Genomic DNA, 20,957 nt, shown 5'->3' with positions numbered 1-20,957 from the left:
TCTACAGTAAAAAAGTAAACTCATGAGAAAGGCTTTGCAAAGACTTTACTAACTTGATGAATGTGTATTGCCACCTGATGTCTCCACATACAAAGAAGTGCGTAATTGTACTTTGATACGTGTATAGTAATTGTACTTTGATATGTGTATAGTAATGATTCCGTATTTGCTTAGACTTCCTTGTAATAGGCTTTAAGAAACACAAGTAATTTAATTTGGGTATGATTTTGGAACTTGTTTTTTTCCAGCCCACAGGAAAACACCTCAAGCCTCATCTCAGACTTCTATCATAATATTTCCAGTCTAGAGGCCCAAGATTTCATTAATTTCTATACAATCAAGATATGTTCCAATTTTACATAAGATAAGCAGCAAGCTTCTCAAATGAGAAGATTTCTCTGAGCCAAGACTTCAGGGCCTGGCTTTATTTCAAACCTTAAAAAGACATTTTTAAAAAAAGAGGAAACTAAAATACTGAAAATAAAGTAATTCAGCTTTGCCTCATGGATAGTGCTTTCCTGCTTGCTATGGAAGGGCTCATAGTAGGACTCCTAAGACACCAGACCTAAGACTAAGAACTCCTATATGTTCCTTACGCTATTTTTTATAGTGCATATGCTTAGCATTCAGGTCACATACATACTTCCAAGATTTCTGCTTCCAATTTAAACTAAGCAGTGAAACTGGGATAAATGCAGAGCCTTTAACGTACCAGCTCCTAGTTCTGTTACTTCCATCAATTCCACTGGGATTTCAGAAGTTTCATATAAAGTGAAAAGAAACAACAAGCTTTTATGGTGCACAGAACCACAGAATAATTTAGGTTGAAAAGGATGACCAGAAGCCATCTCGTCCAATCCCCTGCTGAAACGAGGGAAAACCCCCAGTAAGACAAGGGCACCGAGGGGCCAGTCCAGTTAAGCTTTCAGTCTCCAACCATGGAGGTTTCACAATCTCTCTGCAGAACCTACTCCAATGCTTGAGCATGCTCAAGGTGAAGAATTTTATTTTTAATAATTAATTGGCGTTTTTCTTTTTGAGGCAGCTTGTGTCTGCCACCTCCTGTCCTTTCACCCTGCACCTCCACAGGGAGTCTTGTTTCTATCGTCTCCATAACCACAATAGTTGTAGACAGAGGTAAGATGCTGTCTTAGCCTCCTCTTTTCCAGGCTGAAGAAACCCTGCTCTCAGCCTCCTCTCGTATGTCATGAGCTCTAGTTCCCTGACCACCCTGGTAGGCCTCCACTGGACCTACCCCAGATAGTCAATGTCTCTTCTTTACTGGGAAACCCAAAACAGGAAACAGTTCTCCAGATATGCCACACAAGTACAAAAATAAACGGAAAAATCCCTCAAGCCGCTGATAACACTCTTGCTAATGCAGTCTGGCATGCAGTTAATACTCATCACCGCATGGGTCCAATGAGACAACTCATGCTCCAAGTGTTAAAAGAATCCCCATATCATCACTTATAACTACTATGCTATGATTTTTTCCCCAGAGCACTGCCTGAATTGTTGCCAGAATACCAACTCCACTGGACTGAAAATGAGAATATCGAGCTCTTCCGTTCCACTGAGTGACATTTCAGCACTACTAATGCAGAGTTAAAGGAACCTGTCTCAGCTTGTTGCTCTGGAGAAAGGGCTAACTACACCATCCACTGCATCTTCTTCACCTGCTGACACTGCTCCTCTTCTAAAAGTGATTGTGTCCCATCTACCCAGTTTAAAAGCTGAAGTCGGAAGGGATCTTTTGAAGGCTGCATATGGAATTGATAAAGGAAATATGAGGCTACCCTGTATAGTAGACATTGGTAGAGAAACTGTGGCAGAGCAAAACTTCAGAACACATAATTTTCATCGGGTAGACAGACTACACTGGACTTGCAGCAACCTGGTTATGCACTGGTTTTGTTTACAAGCTGCTCTGACAGGGTTACAGGGCTGCACATACAATGAGTATGGCTGCTCCCCTGAGAAAGATGATTCTGGTTCAACTTTCAGTGCTGTTCTTTTACAATACAGACTTATGAGTTCATATTCAGTAAATCAGAAATTAATTAAAAAAAAATCAAAGGAAGATATTTTTCTTTATAAATAGATAGGGCTTATTATACTGTAAGAATTGTGTCCTCAAATCAGGGAGCAAAAGCAAAATTGGTGACAAAACCAGTGATAAAAACTTTCTCTTAAATTTTAGGTCTCCATGATCTCCCTAATGATTTTATCAAGCAGTACTTTATCTCATGTCACTCATAATACGAGCTCATGAACTTGGCAAGCTAAATTAACATCTAAAATAACCTGAGTAGAACACAATATAAGTAAGGGACACATTAAGTAGTAATTTTTATGACTTCCACATGCATTTGCAAACTTTTCATTTGTGTTGTTGGTCGTATCGAACGCTTTACGCTAGCTGTTTTACACAAACAACGCACTAGCTCACTAACATTGCTGAGGACTAGCCTCAGCTTTGTAGAGGAAATTAACTGTTTTCTGCTGAAGAGCAGCCAAGAAGTGTTGACCTCTCGAGCCTATCAGTCCCTCAGGCTATATACACATTGCAGGGCAGCATTTGAATCCAAAGAACACAGTTTTTCCTTTCCAAACTTACAAGAAGTAATTCTTCTGATTGCTCATTCTGGTTTAAGTTTTTGCCTAAACTGAAGTTAACTTATTTATCGTTTTTCTTAACCGTATCCTTCTAAGTTGTCTGTTAAAAACAAATGAAAATTATAATCAACATAAAATTCTGAAAAAAATAAGTTTAAAATCTACTTTCTGTTACACCAAGACAGGCATTAACTCTTCCCTAAAATTTCACACAAAATATTATTCCTCAGATATCATGACATGGCCACATAATCTTTATCTTCTGCTTTATTAAAAATCAGTAAAATATTCAAGTATCATTATGTAGTTTTTGGACAAGTGAATGGACAATGGACATGGACAAGTGAAAAATGAAATCCTGATACAATTTCAGATATAACCAGTAAATATAATAGGAACTGTTCTCAAAGTCCAAATTCACTGATGGAGTTCATGCAATCTTCCCATTAACTTCCACGTGCTTTTGGTTAAGATACAAAGATAAATACTAGCAAGTGAAAAAGAGAAGTGAAAACTTACCCATGAATTCAATTCCTAAGTGGTCTGCTATACCCAAGAAAGCATGTAAGAGATGACAGAAAAAGAGAGAAAAATGTTAGAAACAGGACAAAATATAAATATCACCTTTATCGTCATTAAAGGCTGTATTAAATATTTATGCGGCACTGCTGCAGAATTCAACTTGGGCTCAAGGGCCTGCTGTGTAGATGCTCCTTGCAAAAAAACCCCACAACTCTGACCTTAGGAGGACACTCCAAAGGCAGAAACTCAGGGCACTGAGCTGTCACCTAAGGTAAGTGTGTGCGAGAAAGGACGCGGACGCCTCGTCTCGGTATACTTACCCCGGCCTGAAATGCCTCGAGCCAGCTACCCACAGGAATTGTTTTCTCTCCGCTTCCTAAAATCCTCTCTCAAATTCTACTATCATTACTTAGACAAGATTCTTGCTTTAATTTTTTCTGACAGAGATCAAAAACTAAAGAGATAAATGAAAGACTTTTACTGACTTTTGCAGCTCTCATTACTACACACAGCAGCCACACTCAAACCGAACGTGACTGCACAACTTCATACAATCTGATTTGCAACAGAAAATTTGACTTCAGAAAACAGTAGACATGCTGCCTGCTTAGTCATCTAACTGAAACGGTGTAATTATTTCAAGAAACTTTAAACTCAAGCAAAAATTTGGAATATTGACTGAATCTACCATACAGAACTCCCAACATTTCAGCACTACTTTTTTTCCCACATGACTGAAATTTGGCTTTCATACGCAGATGTTTTAGTGCAAAGTAGATTTAAATTAATACAAAATCTTTATTAATTTTAAGTTGATATAAAATATACTTAATTTGGTACCACGTGATTAGGAAAATTGTAACTGACTTTTCAAAACTGAGTGTGTAGGGAGCTAAGCTTCAAATTCAGACTGAAACTGCTGAAGAATAAACACTGTGAAAGTGCAAAACTTCTACAGTTCCCTTCTATGCTAGATCTGATTTTTTTTTCCTTTCCTATGGGAATTAATAAGAAGGCTTTTGCTGTGGGGAATGAGACATTTTCCTTTAAATATAATACTGAAATAAAAATTGAATTACTTTGGTGTGCCTTTCAATTTTTTTACATTTCCGTAACACAGAACTGATTAATTCATGTTTTTTTTCCCAAGGTATCCAAGAGCAGTGTGTAGGCTACTGAGCCAGGAAAGACACAGCGCAAGACTCTGGTCTTTTGCAGAGTACTTGGAGCTGGGATGTACCACTTGCAAATCTGTAAAATTCTTTGCCCCTTAACTAATACACTCCAACTTTCAAAAGTTCACTTAAAAACTATGCAGCAAAGTCAAAAGAAGGTTACACCAAAACAAACAACAATCGTCTTAAACACTACCGCATGAACTGTCAGATCCGGAACCTGTAACAGGAGCGTGAAACGTTCGGCTTTCGGCTGAACGCCCTGGGAGTCGAGTGCCTTCTGCAGCCCTCCGGTCCTCCCGCGCCGAGCACCCGCGTGCTCCGTTCCCTCAGCACACAAAGCTCCAGCCCAGCTGTTCGGGCTCTTAGGTAGCTTCACGTAACAGAGAAGCCGCTTCTCGAAAGGAGAGGACATCAGATGACGCCACCTGGCATCAAGGCCTTCTTAGCATGGCTTCGGACAGGCACGTTATTCAAGACACGTTATTCACCCAGCTGAATCTTTCATTATTGTATTAAATATAAAACTCAAAACGATACACACACGCATTCCACATTGCAGTCTTCTGATCCGTATTCCCGCACCCCCCCAGAGACACGCTGGTGCACTTCACACAGAGATACAGCTTTTACAAGAGCTTGAGCTCAGAAATATCAGAAGTGCGTTCAACATATATTCAGGGATATGTACCTGCTTTTTCCTACAATTTTCTATTTTACATATATAAGGCTATTAAACTGTGCACACCTATAAAATCTGCATATATTATCTGCCTGCATTTCGCACCTTGCATCCTTCTTTAAATACTGTAAACTAGAAGAAGATACAAGCATCAACTGCTTACTTTAAAAAACAAAGATAATGGAAATCAACTGCTGTAATCTGGTCTCCAAGGAGCTAAGAATATTCAAATATGAAGAAAGACCAAGCCATATAATCTTTTTAAGTCTATGCAGAACAGCTGATAAAAAATTCTCTTTTCTTAACTAGGCCATACAAATTCTCTAAATAGCTGAGCTTTCCATTTGCAATCTGCAATCTCCTTCACTGAGTACACCAAGACGGTTAAAAGCTGCTTTCTCAGAAGGTGCATTTAAAATAAATCTTTCCTTTAAAAATTGGAAAAAAGGATTTTTGTTCATCTGTGAGTTGTTTATATGTAGTGGGAGACAAAGGTGTCTCTTCCTTAAAAACGCGTTCAATTGGAGAAGGTGAAAGTATATGAGGTAATTTAATTTTAAATACCCCATGTGCTTCAGCAACCAGCACCACATATTGCTGACAAAGCTGATTTGCACAGATTATGATGAAAGGATGTGTACTGGGATAAACCTTAACAGCAAAGAATCCTACCTGCCAATTTGCATCGTTAAACATAGCTTTACAAGCTCTGGAAGAACGCACCTCAGAATACAGAACAACGTAACAATAATTCCTGCTGGTTCAGCGTCGCCTGCACACTCCTCCCCGGGAACTCGTGCCGCCCGCGGTGCCCTGCTCCGGCCCCACGCGCAGCACAGAGGCAGCGCACACGTCCGGGAGCCCCTCCCGGCCGCACGATCGTGGTTTGGAAACGCATCCTGCACTCGGGGAGCTGGAGCGACCTGACCATCCAGGACGAGGAGTTAGAAAAGGCAGGTTAGCTGAGAAGCACACGAATGCTGGAGATGGTCTAAAACACGAAAAGCTGCAGTGACAGCTGCCTCTAGGGCCAGGCACTGCAAACCAGCCTCCCAGGCTGCTCCGTATCGTGCCAGCGCTGCTGAAACGCAGCTCTAAATCATGCCTTTTCTTTTAATGACAAAACGCAGCCTGCAGCATGACCATTCTCCACTTCCTTTCCCTTGGTTAAGGATGTCAAAACCCTGCAGTTAAAAAAAACCACAAAACAAAAAAATCAAAAGCAACAACAAAAAAATCCCAAAGACAGCCTTTGATCCCAGAAACTACAAAGGGCTTTCAGCACTGCTTTGACTGCTGTAAGACTTCCGAAGTAAATAACTAAAACCTAACTTTAAGACTTACTTTCTTCAGTACAAATAGAGCTCCAGCAGCAATAATGTTTACTGAAATGTTCAGCGTACAGAATTGAGGACACAAAGCAATATAAGCTAAAGAAGAAATATCAGCAGTCTTTAGAGTAATCATACCTATTGTTTTGTTCTTAGAGTAAGATATTTATCATCCTAAGATATTTACTCCACTAGCTACAGAAAAAAAAGCAAAGCCCTACATCTTTGCATCTGAAAAAATCAGAAAGGAGATGAAACAATCGCTTCCAAGAGGGAAGAGAATCCTTAACTAGGCCAGCTCCTTCCAAAGGACACCACCAAGGACTACGCACTTTTTTGGAACGCAGAAAGCTAATGCTGGTTTCCTTACAGTAAGGCCTTTATACTGTATTTTATTACTTCCAGCAGAGACACGAGCAGAACCTCATGTGGCTAAAAGCACACTGAGAGCTCCCGGCTGGAAATGAAGCTGGCAGGGAAACGTTGCCGAGTGCTCCCAGCACCAGTTGCTTTTCCTTTTTTCCTGTTGCGCAGAACACAGGGGCTCTTCCTCTCTCTCCTGAATCCAGGCGCGCACTGGGGACACAGGAAGGACAGATGGGGAGAAGGAAGTGGAATGGATTAAGACCATCGTAACTACCACCTGACGACCAAACGTGAGTCCAAAGGTTTCTCTTACTTGCACTGTTGCCAGGTAAAAGAGGTCAAGGCATATATATCCTACTCTTTGGAAGATCTTCACACAACAGATGTCTCAATACTCGAGCACAGGGTGACTTTACTGTAGTAAGGAGATGCCCTATCAGGAAGGCATCTGCATCCAAGTGTGGTGAGAAAGAAGTGGGCTTGCCAGTTATCTTCTTCCCTCTTATAACTGGCAAAACATTCTCCCATCGAGTACCCATGCAAGACACAGCCATGGTCCAGTACGTCCTGCTTCATTCCTTCACATTTATAATTCGGGGAAAGTGAAAAACCTTTGGTGGCATCTAGGACTCTACCAAACACAAAAATGCAGACAGCACTGTCTGTGCAGACACAAAAATGCAGACAGCATACCCAAGATATACTAAAAGACTGTTACGTTGCTATACATTCAGAAAGTATAAATGATAAATTAACTTACATCTAGAGTACTTCTTTGGACACAGAGTGTGGAACGTCAGGTAATTTACCATCAAGCAATGCGCCTGCTCTAAGGACTCGCTTGAACAAAAACGTATAGCAGAGCTATTGGTGTGTTGGAGTGTGGGCGCTGCTTCACAAAATGGGGTCATTAACCAAATGATGTGACTCTTATGTGTTTTATTTTGTTATTGTGATTTCTTTTCTTTCTGTTGTTATGTTCTGAAGAACGAATACATTACTGAGAGGAAGATTATTCACTTTTATATTTAATTTATGAATATTATTGCATTTTGCTGTTGATGTGGGAAAAATAATGTATCTTATGGTCCTTATACTATGTGAATTTGTTGCTAATAAGAAAGTCATTTTAATTTACACTTAATGAGTATGTACACACCTCAGAACACTCAATAATGAGCACAAGAGAAGATAAACTTGTGCCCACTAATGGATTAATTTATTAGTGTCTTGCATGCAGCATGCTACTGTGTGTCTGGGTTGTGGTTTTCTTTTTTTTTTTTTTTTCCTTTCTTTTTTTTTTTTTGGTCATATTAACATGGATTTTTTTCCACCAATTCAAGAGAGGTTTCATTATCCTGGCTGCATCCCAACCCATCCTATAAATAGAAATATAAAGTCAACTTCTAAATAGTACAGACTGACAGAAGAGAAAGTCTGGTATAAAAATATTCACTACAGACTGCTACAGATATTTTAATCAGTTCTAAGGATAGATTGACTTTGGCAAGGAGGAGCCAGCATCAGGAAGTCAGTGCGACAGCAAAGTATTTTCCTCTGCAAGTGAAATTTATTGGTTCCAATTTCAAACAACTCACTCATAAAATATGTCCTTGGTACATTATTGTCTCAAAGAGAAAATGCAACATGCTAATATGCTGCAAGCTGCCTTAGGACAACTCAAGCATTCCTAACACATTATACGACAGAAAGGAACCAGATCAAGTTTAAGTATCACACCAAACAAATTTCCATCGTCTGAAATGGAGAAAACCCCCTCCATTCGAAAGGCAGCTCCATTAAAGTATTACCTAAAGCAAGCAACTACTACTACTTTATCCATTATGTTTTATGATGTCTGACAATACACACTTCTCCGTCCGCTAGGGTATTTAATAAAGCTCAAAACCATAACTGCTTAGACACGTCTATGAAAGTACATTATTTTTTCAACCAAGACTGGAGCCTCCATTTACACATGAGCACATGAAGTTATGGGACAAGCTATTTCTCTATGCATCATGAAAAATTGACTGTTCTGTATTTTTTTTCTCTCTAACACCTACAGGACTTTGTCAGACCTAGCAATTAAACCAACTGCTCAGAGAGGTTTTTTCAGAATCAGAAAGAAAAAGTACAAGCATGTATTACTATATTTCACATAAGTGAGTTACTGGAAAGCATTATTTGGATTTTGTTTTAGAGGGATTCTAGTGATTCATTTCTGTAATGAATTTACACAGAAAGACTTCACTAAACTTTTTTTTCAGAGGGAAAAGAAATGATCAGGCTGGTTCATGGCAATGAGTCAGAAAAATAAATTCAAGGTAGCTCACTACAAATTTTTTCAAAGCATCTTCATCCAAAGATGTAATAGAAATCTCACCCTGTGGGACATTTAAAGTACTGAGCAAACTAAATCTTTGGTGCCTCCTTTTACCCTCTGTGCCACAGAGGGTTAGTAAAATCTTGCCAGGTTTTGACACCCCTGTCAATAGGTAGGCTGTTCTCCACACCTGGGCTGCGATGACACACAGATACATTCTGTACACGTAAATCTGTCCCATCTATGTCAAGACACAGTAATGAAAACCACACATACATATATCCCTTACAAGTTGCTTTGATTTCAGTGAAATTAGAAATCCCAGTTACAGAAATGAGAGTAACATTTTTTAAATCATACAAAGCTATGCAAAACTTCACAATCTGATATGTTTTCAGTTTAAAGTAATGAACAGAGTTTTACATTCTACATTTGTACAGATAGGGTTATTTTTGTTTTCAGTCAAATTAAAATCCTCAAAGCCACAGAACTAAATATTGAAGATAACATCTAAGGGTTAATTGCTATATTCAATCATTTTTAAAAAAATAATAGCAAAGAAAGAAAACTGTTAGATTTGCTTTGCTTACAAACTTACTCATACTGCTCTGGGGATGCTCTGGGGCAGCCTTGAGAATTCCCCCCTCACCTACCACCAAGCCCATGAGTAAAAAACATTTCACATTTTAAAACTATCCAGAAAAAGCTTATATTAATAATACACAGTGCTGAATAATAGAATAAACTCTTGATCTTCTTTCCCCTTGAGCAATAAAAGCTAGTGGTTGTTTTTTTTACACCACTGAAGTCGACAGATTGCTATTTATTTTCAGAAGTTAGAAACAATGTTGCAATCTTCATCAAATCAGCTAAGTTCAAAATCTGAAGTAGTTACTCCTCTGCAGCATGCAGATTCACAAAGGATCATCTTCCCTGTTCTCCTATCATTTTAATGACCTTACATTATCATCTCTACAGCTAACATTAATTTACCTTCCTTTAAAGCACTATGTTGATTTTTATAAATTAAATTTAGTCTTCTTAAATAATGTAAACAATCTCTACTGATATCACAATATTGTAAATCAGTACAGACTTTGAATGTAGGTTAGATTTTTTTATAATAGGTTCAGCAGAGCAAATAAACATGTCTTTCATTTTAACTACACAGCTTGAAATTATTCCATTAAACTTCTTATATTCCTGATACCAAGCACGTGTGTAAGAATTTTAGTAGATACAGATAAAATGTTTAATGTTAACTCTCAGCCAAATGCAAGTACTTTATTTTTTCCTGATTAACCCATTATATTCACCAGTGAGATGAGAGAGCAGCAAACTGTAGATGTTGCTAGTCTTCAAGTATTATTTAGACTTACTTTTGCTGAGTTACTTGATGTTTGTAAATCAGCATAACTGCTCAACACATACAATGACTCATCCCAGAACATCAACATGCAAACAGTAAGTCTACACCTAATCCTTAGCCTCAAGTCAGCCAATTTGAAGATGCTTTTACATTTTATTTGCAAAAGATTTTGAGGCTGTTCCAGGGAAATTTGGAGACTACATCAAATGAAAATGTAGCTCCCTGGGTATTAACTCATACCTCACAGCAAATAAGACCGTTTCTGAAGCACTCTATAAATATATTTGAAAATGATAAATAAATAGGACCACTTTGTGATTGGCCTTTCTTTTTTTTTTTTCCCTGTATTTAGGGAGACCTCAGTTAACATTGCATATCACATCCCGGTTACTGGACAGTAGAAGAAACTACTACAATCACTAATACTGCTAGATATTCTTAGAAAAATAAAGATTTCTAATATTCTGCAGTTTTGATAAAATAGCTATACAGCAAAACTAAAAAAAATAATAAAGTTATATCAGCTTTATTATTGCAAAAAAGCACATTCTTTTTTCTCTTTTGTCATTAAGGCCTATCAACTCGAATTCCCTTTTTCTTGGGTCCATATCTAACACCTTCTTTTTCCTAGCAACATCTGGAAGTCCCACTTTGCACACGAGGATCTCTCGCTGTGCTAAGAACTGCACGCAGACAAAACACGGAGGGTGTTACCTGACCTATTTTCACAATTCTGCATCGCTTTCCCGAGTTTTCCCAGCAGCGCGTTCCCAGGTCTGTGCTGGTCACGGCGTCAGAGCCGCGCAGCGGGCGGCGGCGGCGCTGTAGCGGCCGGGGAGCCGCCAGGAGCGCGCGGCTGCAGGGCCGCGCGCCCGTCCCGTCGCGCCCCAGGCCGCGGCCGCCCCTCCTCGCCGCGCGAGGCTTCCCCCCGCCGTCACCCTGCCTCTTCGCACGGGCTCGTCTCTGGGCACAGCAGCGCCGGCGCCTGGGCTTCCTCGCGCTCACTCAAGCGGAGCTTCTCTAAGATGCTAAGGTAAAGGTAGTTAGGCGTTTCCTCCGAATTTCGGCAGCAGCTGGCGCGGCCAGTCGCACAGAGCCCTCAGAAAATGGCAACCTCCACACGAGGGAGATCGGTCCTTTCCTAACCATGCTGCGACAAGGTCTAAAGCGACGGGGAGGAGAAGGCAATCACGCTGCCAAGCAGTAGGGAAAGGGCTGCGAACCACGCTCCAGCAGCACACGCACTCATTTCAGAGCACGCGGTCCGGAAAGGGTTTGGAAGCATGCCCGAATTATCTACCTTGTCATTTCACTCAACTGCAGTATTTTTGGTGGAAAAAGATTCCTCTTCCAGTTCAATTAATGACACAAAACGTCTACTGAGGTGGAGCAGGCCTCCGAGTGTTATACAAATTGCCATGGGGACTTTTGCACTACTGTTTCCAAACAGGTATTTGATAATACAGTTCCGTAAAATACAACCAGTCTGCCAGAAACATTAAAGGAATTGCTAATAGCTCCCTCATCTTATGAACATATGACATTTAATAAACATTTCTCATACTAAATGTTACTTCATTCCTTCCACAGATCATTAAGCCGTCCTTCACTTGCCTACTAACAGGAAAATGTTTCAGACTCAATCGTGTTTACTGCTCTCCAAAGGCACAGAAAATTTGGCAAGTTTTAGTCAATTTCTTGAGTCCTAATTACTTTCTTCAACTTCAGGACAAGAAACGTGCATCACTTTGTTAAAAAAATGTAGCCTAATTCCCTAATGTACCAAGTAATTTGGTGCTACTGCAGCAAAAAAAAAAAAAAACAACAAAAAACAAAAAAAAAAAACAGAAGCATCATAGTATAGGTATTGACAACAAGATTTTTACGATATTGACTGAAATTTATAATGACTGTGAATTATATATTTCTATTCTAACGACAGTTAGAAAAGTTTCCATAGTTGTTTATATCCGTATTTTTCTTCCTAAGTAACTGGCCTGATTTTTGTGTAACAGCACTCAGGAGAGTCAATTAAAGATGTGGATTTCTTGGGCCCTTTAGAAAGATGCTGAGTTTTATCTGCCTTCACCTGGGAAGTGACATCTCTTTAGGCATTCATTTTTGACAACAGTAACCATATTTGCTGCATAGAAGACATGTTCTTGTGTGTTTCTAGTTTCATTTTTAATAACATAGAATGTAGCAAGAGATTTATTTGTACTTACACTGATTAAGGTATATGCAAGTCTCACTTTATATAAAAAGCTGCATTACACAGTGCCATGACAGAGCCTGATTTTTAGTGGTTTTGTGTTTCAAGTTTGGATGATGATGAAAGGATACAGGTTTTAACTGAAGTTTTCCCTGTATCTGTGGCATTTACTACCTTATGGGTTCTTGGGTGTCTTGTACAATAGGTACTCCTGTATTTCAGCATTTCCTTCAAAAGTCTCTCAATCCATCTTCCTAAAACCTTAAGAATTTATCAACACTTAGATCTTTAATGTTTTTCCAAATCTTACTGGAATTGCTCAGAAAAGTTCTAATGCTACATGGGAATGCTTAGAAAGAGAGACTCGGTCCTCTAGGAAATGCATCATGGAAGTCCCTTCCCAACTCAGATCCAACTACAGATGAACAATTCACAAGTACGCAACAAGGTTGCTTGGAAAGTTTTTATTTAAAAAAGACTGTTACCGCCTCTCTTATTTAGTGTGGAAGAAGTTTTATTTGTGTTAGTTATGTATATAAAATGTATAGCTATATATAAAAGTTGTGTGTGTGTGTATATATACGTGTGTGTATATATATACATGTATATATATAAAAACGTTATATTATATTCTTTTTTACGTTTAACTGGGCCATAAACTTGAATGTTTAAAAGCTCTGACTGCAGTGAACTCTATCCTAAAACAAAGCTTTGAATCACAAGAGATGTTGGACAATGGGGGAAATACTAAACGTCAGTTCACAAAAATATTCCCATTACAGCACAATTCTCCGTTGGCTCTAAGAACTTGTACAGCAAGTGAACAATTGCAGAACTAGGCACATCTGACCTTTTTTCAAAATTAATTCCTTCTTTATTCATTTTACAACTCAATTAATAGTTAAAAAAAAAAAAAAGCTGCTGCATGATTGGTTGGCTGCCATAGTCTGCAAACTATGCACATATAACAGCTTAATGCTTTTACTGCGTTTATGCAGTATGTGGTATTCAACATTTGAGGCACAAAAATCCATAGATGGGATCCAGATTTTTGCTTTGTTTAAATGAGTTGGACATTTTCTATGAAAAAAATGATTCCAACATTATGTAAAGCTGGTGAGCACACCAAAACACTTGAAGTGATTGAGTATTTCACTGTACAGGATTTTCTCACTCAGCAAAAGCATTCCTTGAATGGCAGGAATGCTTCAGTACTACAATTTGTGAGCACTGTTACTCAAGCAGACTAAAAGATCGCTGCCCTGTGAAGTTGGTGCATATTATAATAGAAATATATTGATAATTATCAACCTATTTATGGTATCAAACCACAAAGAGCAGAATAGAAAATAATGGTTCTGCTTTTCTACAAATTAAAATCCTTTCTTGACATCTGGAGAGAATTTTGTTCAAGCTAATTAATACTAAGCTAGGTATGCTGAAAAAGCACACTGATTTGGACAACAGCTCTACAGTGTTTATTAATCTCATTATTTTTGGACTGGTATGAGAAGAGTTATTTGCAGACACGTGAAAACTACAGAGTTGAAATATGGAAGTAAAGAAATGTGCATCTTACCTGAAGCTGTAGCAGTTCAAATGAAATCATTCTAACCTGACTGCAGTATTGGCACAGGTGCCCTCACAATATTCAACCAACTTGGGTTTGTAAACCCCTAAAGGTCAGCCAGTAAAATTAGTAATTCCATGTATCATGCAGTCACATATAGCACATGCAAATGGAATCATGGCTTGTTGCAAGTCTAAGCTACCTGTACATAAATATTACACATTCTGCTCAGAAGCCATTAGCCAATAACGTAAACAAACAAATAGTAACAAAATGGATGGCAAAAGCCAACTATCATCTTCCTCTCACAATTTGAGAATCTTGTGAAAAACAGTTGAATTAAAATACAAAGGAAGAAGTTTGGATACACAAAATAATTTAGAGTATCTGATAGGTCGGTAGCAATCTGTAAAGCTTTGCAGTTAAATACTGTATATCTTCAAATCCTTTACTACTATAAATTGCACACTGGTAACTAATAAGGGAGTCCACTGTATATGGTATAAATGCCCTAAGTATGGTATTTCAGAGTTTTGTATTTTGTTTCATTGCCATCTTAGATAACACTCATATACTTTTTAAAAATACTGCAAAGTAAATGCACTAATTGACTTTGGTTTGACTGTACTATCCATAAAGAAGGTGCTCTGGTAAGCGTTAATGTTTAGGAAGCATAATATCACTCATACAGGAGACTTGAACCAGACTAGAGGCTACGATAAAATGAATTGGTAGCTGGTATCAAGAGTATTAAAATTACCATACTAGAACAAAGGTATATGCTTTTCTTACAACCTGGAATTACCTACAGCAAAAGCAGCAAAGCTAAAGCTGCTGTTTGCCCTCACCACTGCAATTAACCGTTACGAGTGTAACATGACAACAGAACCAAAGGGCCCCATGTAAAGAAACACTGAATTCATTGAACATAATCACTCTATCAGAGCCATTTAAGTGAAAGAATTAAATGTGCAGGGATCAGATGTAAACCAAAACAAATCGATTGGTACCTATATGTTGCTACCTGCAGCCCTGACGTTTTGCATCCTGCCCTCATGCCAACTTAAAAATTACTGCAATATCCCACAGAGCTCAGCACGTCAGAAAAATAGAAAAAGGAAATTCGTTCCTATGACCTTCCTAAGCATGAACTATTATTTAAAAGCTAAGCAAATCAGCTCTGTCAAAGTGGAGCTGGTTTTTTACTAGACTGCATAAAAAAGGCAACAGAGAGCCGGCACAAAGCAAGACACACTGGCTTCCCTCCTGAAACATCTCCGTGAAGCTTGTACTTAGCATGCCTCAAAACTGAACTTTCTTTCTTTCTTGTTTCTTCTCCATAATACAAATATTTAGGGGCCTCAATAGTTTAATATTTCCCAACAAATCTCACACAATATTCCTCCATCAAAGGTATTCTAAACTACTGTGATTCATTTCAGGATTAAGATACAGCTTTATCTCACATACAATTAGATGTTAACAATACTAAGGAATTCAATGTTTCCATTATAAGACCTTTCTGTTTGTGCGTAAGTCACTGACAGTCAAAAAAAGGGGTAAAAAGAAGGTCTGAATTCCTTTCCAATATAACCTAGGCAGGCCCATGAATAAATGAATTCCATAGGATGGTCTAGAAAACTGAAAGTAAAATAAAATAAATTCATCATCTACTTTTTTTTTAAATCAATCAGACTTTGCTCAGAGAAAATCCGTGGGATCAAGTCAAAACTTTTTACTTTTCTGTGAGTTATTTAACTTCCACTAAATAAACAACATGGAAAAGGAAGTTTGGATTTTCCACACTTCACTCCATTTCTGCATCTTATTTCCACCTTGACTAATTCACAAGCTTAACAAATTTGGCCCATCCATACATGCAAGTAACAGTGTATGGCTCTACAAGCATTTGACCCAGCATAACTTAACTTCAAGCAGATGTTGAATGCTGTCACATATAGACAGTAGGTAAATATTCATGTGGGATTAAAACAAAAAATAACTGGTCCTGCACTCTCTAAAAACATTTGTATCTTTAAAAAGTGAATATAAAGCAAATAAAAAAATTCTGGTCCTTCTCTCAGCATCAATGAATTAAAGTCAAGAGTAAGAAAATCAGCTTTATTGGGATTCTAAAATGGAAAATGGGCTGCCAGTGCAGAGCCTCACCTACCATAGCTCTTGGATGACCTGCTACATAGAAGAAATGGGCTTCAACTTATCCTCTTTGAAACAAACTAGTATGAAAAATTAGATGGGTATATGGTCACAAAGTGAGAGGAATTATTGCATCTCATGTATCAAATCTAATAAAATCTCTAGAAACTATTACAAGTGATTTCCAGCAGAAATGCAGGATGTCTTACAGACAGCTCTTCTCTTTTTAACAAGACATAGATGTGTATCTACCCCAAAGATATGTATGACCCACAAAGAAGAAAATGCCTTAAAATTAAAAGAGAAATACATAAAACATCAGCTAGTATCTCAGATGGAAAGTAAACAATCCTGGTCTCTGTGTACATTTTCATTTTATTTCTGCTGAACGAAACTGCATCATGAATTCATTCATTTATGAACACAGCTACATTAGGCATAGTTAGGTGGGGAAAGCTACGAGTTCTGAAATGGACTTACCTTTTATCTACCACCACAGTCTGCTAAAATGCAGGGAGGCACAAATTTGTAACACGTAACAATACTGTACTTACTGGGCTGTGAGTCTAAATGGAAAATTCATTGCAATATTACAGACTAAATAGTTACAAAAGCAGCCAACACGCAAAAAAATGCTTACAAAAACATACTTAAAATAGTGATGGAAAGAAGAGAGGGAGGACAGTTCTATTGGGATTTTCAATACATTTACACTTTTATTGAGGGTCAGAATTTCAGGTATGGAACAAGAGCAGGTAGGAAAATTAATGTGCCAGATGGTGGAAAGGTGACAAAGTTCAGCAGTGCGAAGTCTTCCAGTGCCTGAGCCAAAACTCACTCCAGTGGAATTGCTGCTGACTTTAAATGAAGATGGTTCAAGACAATTCAGGACAAGAGGCAAGGGGCAAAAACTGAACCACAGGAAGTTCTGCCTGAGTGTGAGGGGGAATTTCTTCCCTGTGAGAGTGACAGAGCACTGGGACAGGTTGCCCAGAGAGGTTGTGGAGGCTCCTTCTCTGGAGATATTCAAGGCCTGCCTGGATGCAACCCTGTCTAACACGCTCTAGGTGACCCTACTTGAGCAGGGAGGTTGGACTAGATGGTCTCCAGTGGTCCCTTCCACTCACAACCATTCCGTGATGGTTTAGATGAACACTGCAAATTTGGGGAAGTCTAAATTCACTACTCATCTTGTTAAAGAAGGTAAAAGCCAATGTTTGCTTAAAGCATGTGCATACCAAGACAGAGCAGGAAAGAGAGGTCCAGTATACGCTTCTGACCCACTCTTCTCTTCCAGTGTGTTTAAAGAAGGGGAAATACTTCTGTTCAGAGGAGCTGCAGGGTTCCAGCAAAACAGTATCTGCCTGTCAGCTGTTCCATTTACAGCATTTACCAGAAGTGGTCTTCCTCCCTAAAACACTTGACGGCATAACAATCTCATCCTACTGTTTCCTCAGTCTATTACATAAACTGCAGCCTGAAATCTATTTTATAGAAGGGACCATATTGCTGCTTGAGCTTAAAGCAGCATCAAAAAAATTATCTTGCAGTCTAACAGAAGCTTTACAAAGGTCCAATACATGCGGAAATCAAAAACATGATTCTTGATATTGCTGTAGTACAATTAAACAAAACAGCTATGTAGACTAAAATCAAAGATAACTTGGTCATGCTGTTGTGTTAAAGGATTTTGTTCCAGATGTTGCGGCTTTCTTCTTTCAGCAAGTCTGAGGTCTGCCTTCCTACAAATACCCATTCAAAGAAGCCAAACCTCAATCAGAAGAGGTGGCAAACGGCTCAAAGAGCTACAGCACAGCAATCAGGCACAACAGCTATTTATTCTCCAAACTAATTCACAGGGACATATGACAGGAGAGACAGAAAATTCTATCTCCACCTCCCCCTTTAGACTCAAAAATTAATAAAACAGTTAAAAAAATTACTATTATTAGTTTTCTAGTCCGAGCCAATTCCTTCTCCTGCCAAAAGTTTGGTTTTGACAAAAGCAAGTTCAGTTCCAGAAGGGCTGCTGGCTCCTCTGCCCTCCCTGCCGGTGACCTGGCAAGAGCTGCGCCGGAAACCTTTCGTGACCGGCTGTCTGAGTGCATGATCAGCAGCAAAGCCCACGGGGCCCAACGCCCTGAGCGCCCAGGGGCCAAACCAGCTCATCGGCATTTTCCTCAGCACCAGGTGACACTGCAATAAACCCATACTTAGTCCAAGTTTTAACTGCTGCTCACCTAAGTCCAACTGCCAAACACCAGTAATATCAAAATGCGTAATCACACTGACTCAAGTGACCTTCTCACTACATACCCCTAAGAGCTAAACAAAATGCTAGGAAAATACAGGAATCTTCTATACAGCACCTGACTTAAACTTTGTCCAAAACCCACCAACTGAAATAGCAGCCTTTCCTTGGATATCAGGATCTTTCAGTTAAACTGGTTAAAAAGAGCAAGCAAAAAAATGACCTGTAAGACTGAGAAACTACAATAAAAAAAAATAAACCCAAATCTTTAGCATTATCAAGTCCTCGTACTTAACAGTCTATTTCCATAAAAGATGATGCAGAACAACAAACTAATCAATTGTGGTTTGCCACATCAGTGGCATCATCAAGCCCAAGGAGCATATGTCTAATAAACTCATTAGCTTTTTTTCCCCACAAAACAAGCAAGCAGAAACATCTTTCATCCTGCACATCAGTGTACAGTATGTGGAAAGTTGGTGCTTTTACTGACTGCTACTAGGATAATCGTATCTGTCTGCTAGAACAGACACACACTTGCAACACTTAATTGCATGTTACCCTACAACCAAGGCTACATGCCATGCATCTTCTTCAATTACTCTCCTGCCAAAACCATGCTGTTACCCATTCACGTGAGCTTAGCATTTAAATCTAGCCAAGGCTGAGCACACTGAATGGAAGAGCACAGCAAAGCCAGAAGGGCCTCATGCTTCCAGTTGGAGAGAACTGGCATTGCTCCACTGAGTTCAATCACGGTCAGAGTCTAAGTACTCTGAATGTTCAGGTGATGCACATCTGATTAAAGTAAAGAACTGATGCAGGCCTATAAACTAATTAATTTCAATCCAGAAACAAAGCTATGAGCCCTCAGACATGTCAAGGGCATGCCCTTCCTCATCACTGTGTCCTCTATCTCAGGACTTGTATTTTGTAGTTAAACCAAAAAAAGGAATTACGATGCATTTAAATCTCAGCACATGCACTACCTGAAACTCAGAAAGTCATCTGCAAAAGCTCTGAGAGGCTTTTAGAACAGTTCAATATTTTGCTTTAACAGCAGAGAATACTGTCATCTGCAGCAATACTACTATTTTCCTCAAAGGCTGTCTATTGCAAATCTGCAGTCCCCTCCTTTCTTTGAACAGCTGTGCACTACATATAATTAAACTTCAAAAAAATATTTTAAGCTGAAAAAGCAGCTGTGTTCTTTTCTATCAAATGCTTCTACCACTGAGGATTAGTCAAGTCTGCTACTCCCACATGATAGGCCTATTGTCATTTTCGTGGCTTAAAACATTAAACAGACGCTAACATACGGTTAAAAACATATTTAGGCACCTAAATACTTCACAAAACAAAGTCAAAGTTGCTTTCAAAGAGGAAATCAGACTCTCATGTTTCTTGGGCTCCTCTGAAAATTTTATTTCTATGGGGTGACACTGACACAATAAACGAGGCATGTTACTGCTGTACCTACCTTGTATTTGTAGATTCAACTAGTTGGCACGAGCACATGGACACTGTGACATGGAAGAACAACCAAGCAAGGGTGAGCTACCCAAGCAAGCAAGCTCCAGGAATGCCTTGCGGCCCTATGGCAGGTTCAGCCACAGCGTTACTGTTACTCCTCATGCTAGCTAGATCAAGGACAGCTTGAGGACACCTACATCTGGTATGATATCCACTTTGCTGAGAAGACAAGTCCTACTTTTGTCAGAGCCGTGCTAGCAGAAGGCTAGGAGGACACTGGCAGCTGCAGTCTACCTGCTCGCGGGCAGAGGACTTCTTCAGCAGCTGTTGCTGGAAACAGGTACTGAAACCGAGTCACCTTTAGACATGGTTAGTTTTCAAGTATGTGTCTTATGCCATTTAAATCAATCCATCACTTGTACTGCCACACTATTATATCAGTCAGCTCAGGTCTTAAATATCTCTTAGGCTCCAAGTTACAGAATCTAGTTTTTCTAATGTGCAAGAGTTTTCTTTCAATTTTCAGTCTAAATTTATAAAGCACCAATTTAAGCCTATTCATTCTCATGCCAACATGTCTTTTGGCTTCAGTTATTCTTATCTTTCCTTTTTATTTATCCACTTGATGCATTTACAGACCTGATAGCTCTCTGACATATTTCCCAGATTGTCAGTCTATAAAGTTGTAATTTCCAGAGACATCAGAATATCTATCAGTTAATGCACTGGATCAGCAATGTATTTACCCAAATAATGGTTTTCAAATACTAAAAAAAAAAAAAAAAAAAACAAAAAAAAAAAAACTATCACTGCCACAACCCTCACCTCCCACATGAATAGCTCACATTCCTGTATTCGTGTAGCAGGTGGGGAAAAAAGAAAAAAAAAAGAAAAAGCAAAAAAC

At 38.9% G+C, this 20,957-nt stretch overlaps 1 protein-coding gene across 3 annotated transcripts in view; it reads right to left on the bottom strand.

Annotated features, from left to right (window-relative positions):
- NRG3 (neuregulin 3) overlaps positions 1 to 20,957 on the bottom strand; it is a 402,761-nt gene that overhangs the window by 69,250 nt on the left and 312,554 nt on the right. For 2 of the 3 annotated variants that reach the window (XM_062580117.1, XM_062580116.1), the window contains exon 4: positions 3,139 to 3,162. In XM_062580117.1, the coding sequence (XP_062436101.1) occupies positions 3,139 to 3,162 (24 nt within the window). Of the gene's footprint in view, positions 1 to 3,138; positions 3,166 to 20,957 lie in introns of all 3 variants that reach the window. The other variant, XM_062580115.1, reaches the window with a different exon arrangement.

Source organism: Rhea pennata, chromosome 7 (genome assembly GCF_028389875.1).
Source record: "Rhea pennata isolate bPtePen1 chromosome 7, bPtePen1.pri, whole genome shotgun sequence".
In the NCBI taxonomy this organism is placed as follows: Eukaryota; Metazoa; Chordata; class Aves; order Rheiformes; family Rheidae; genus Rhea; species Rhea pennata.
Note: the sequence above shows the minus strand (reverse complement) of the source record. Positions and strands in the feature narration are given on the sequence as shown.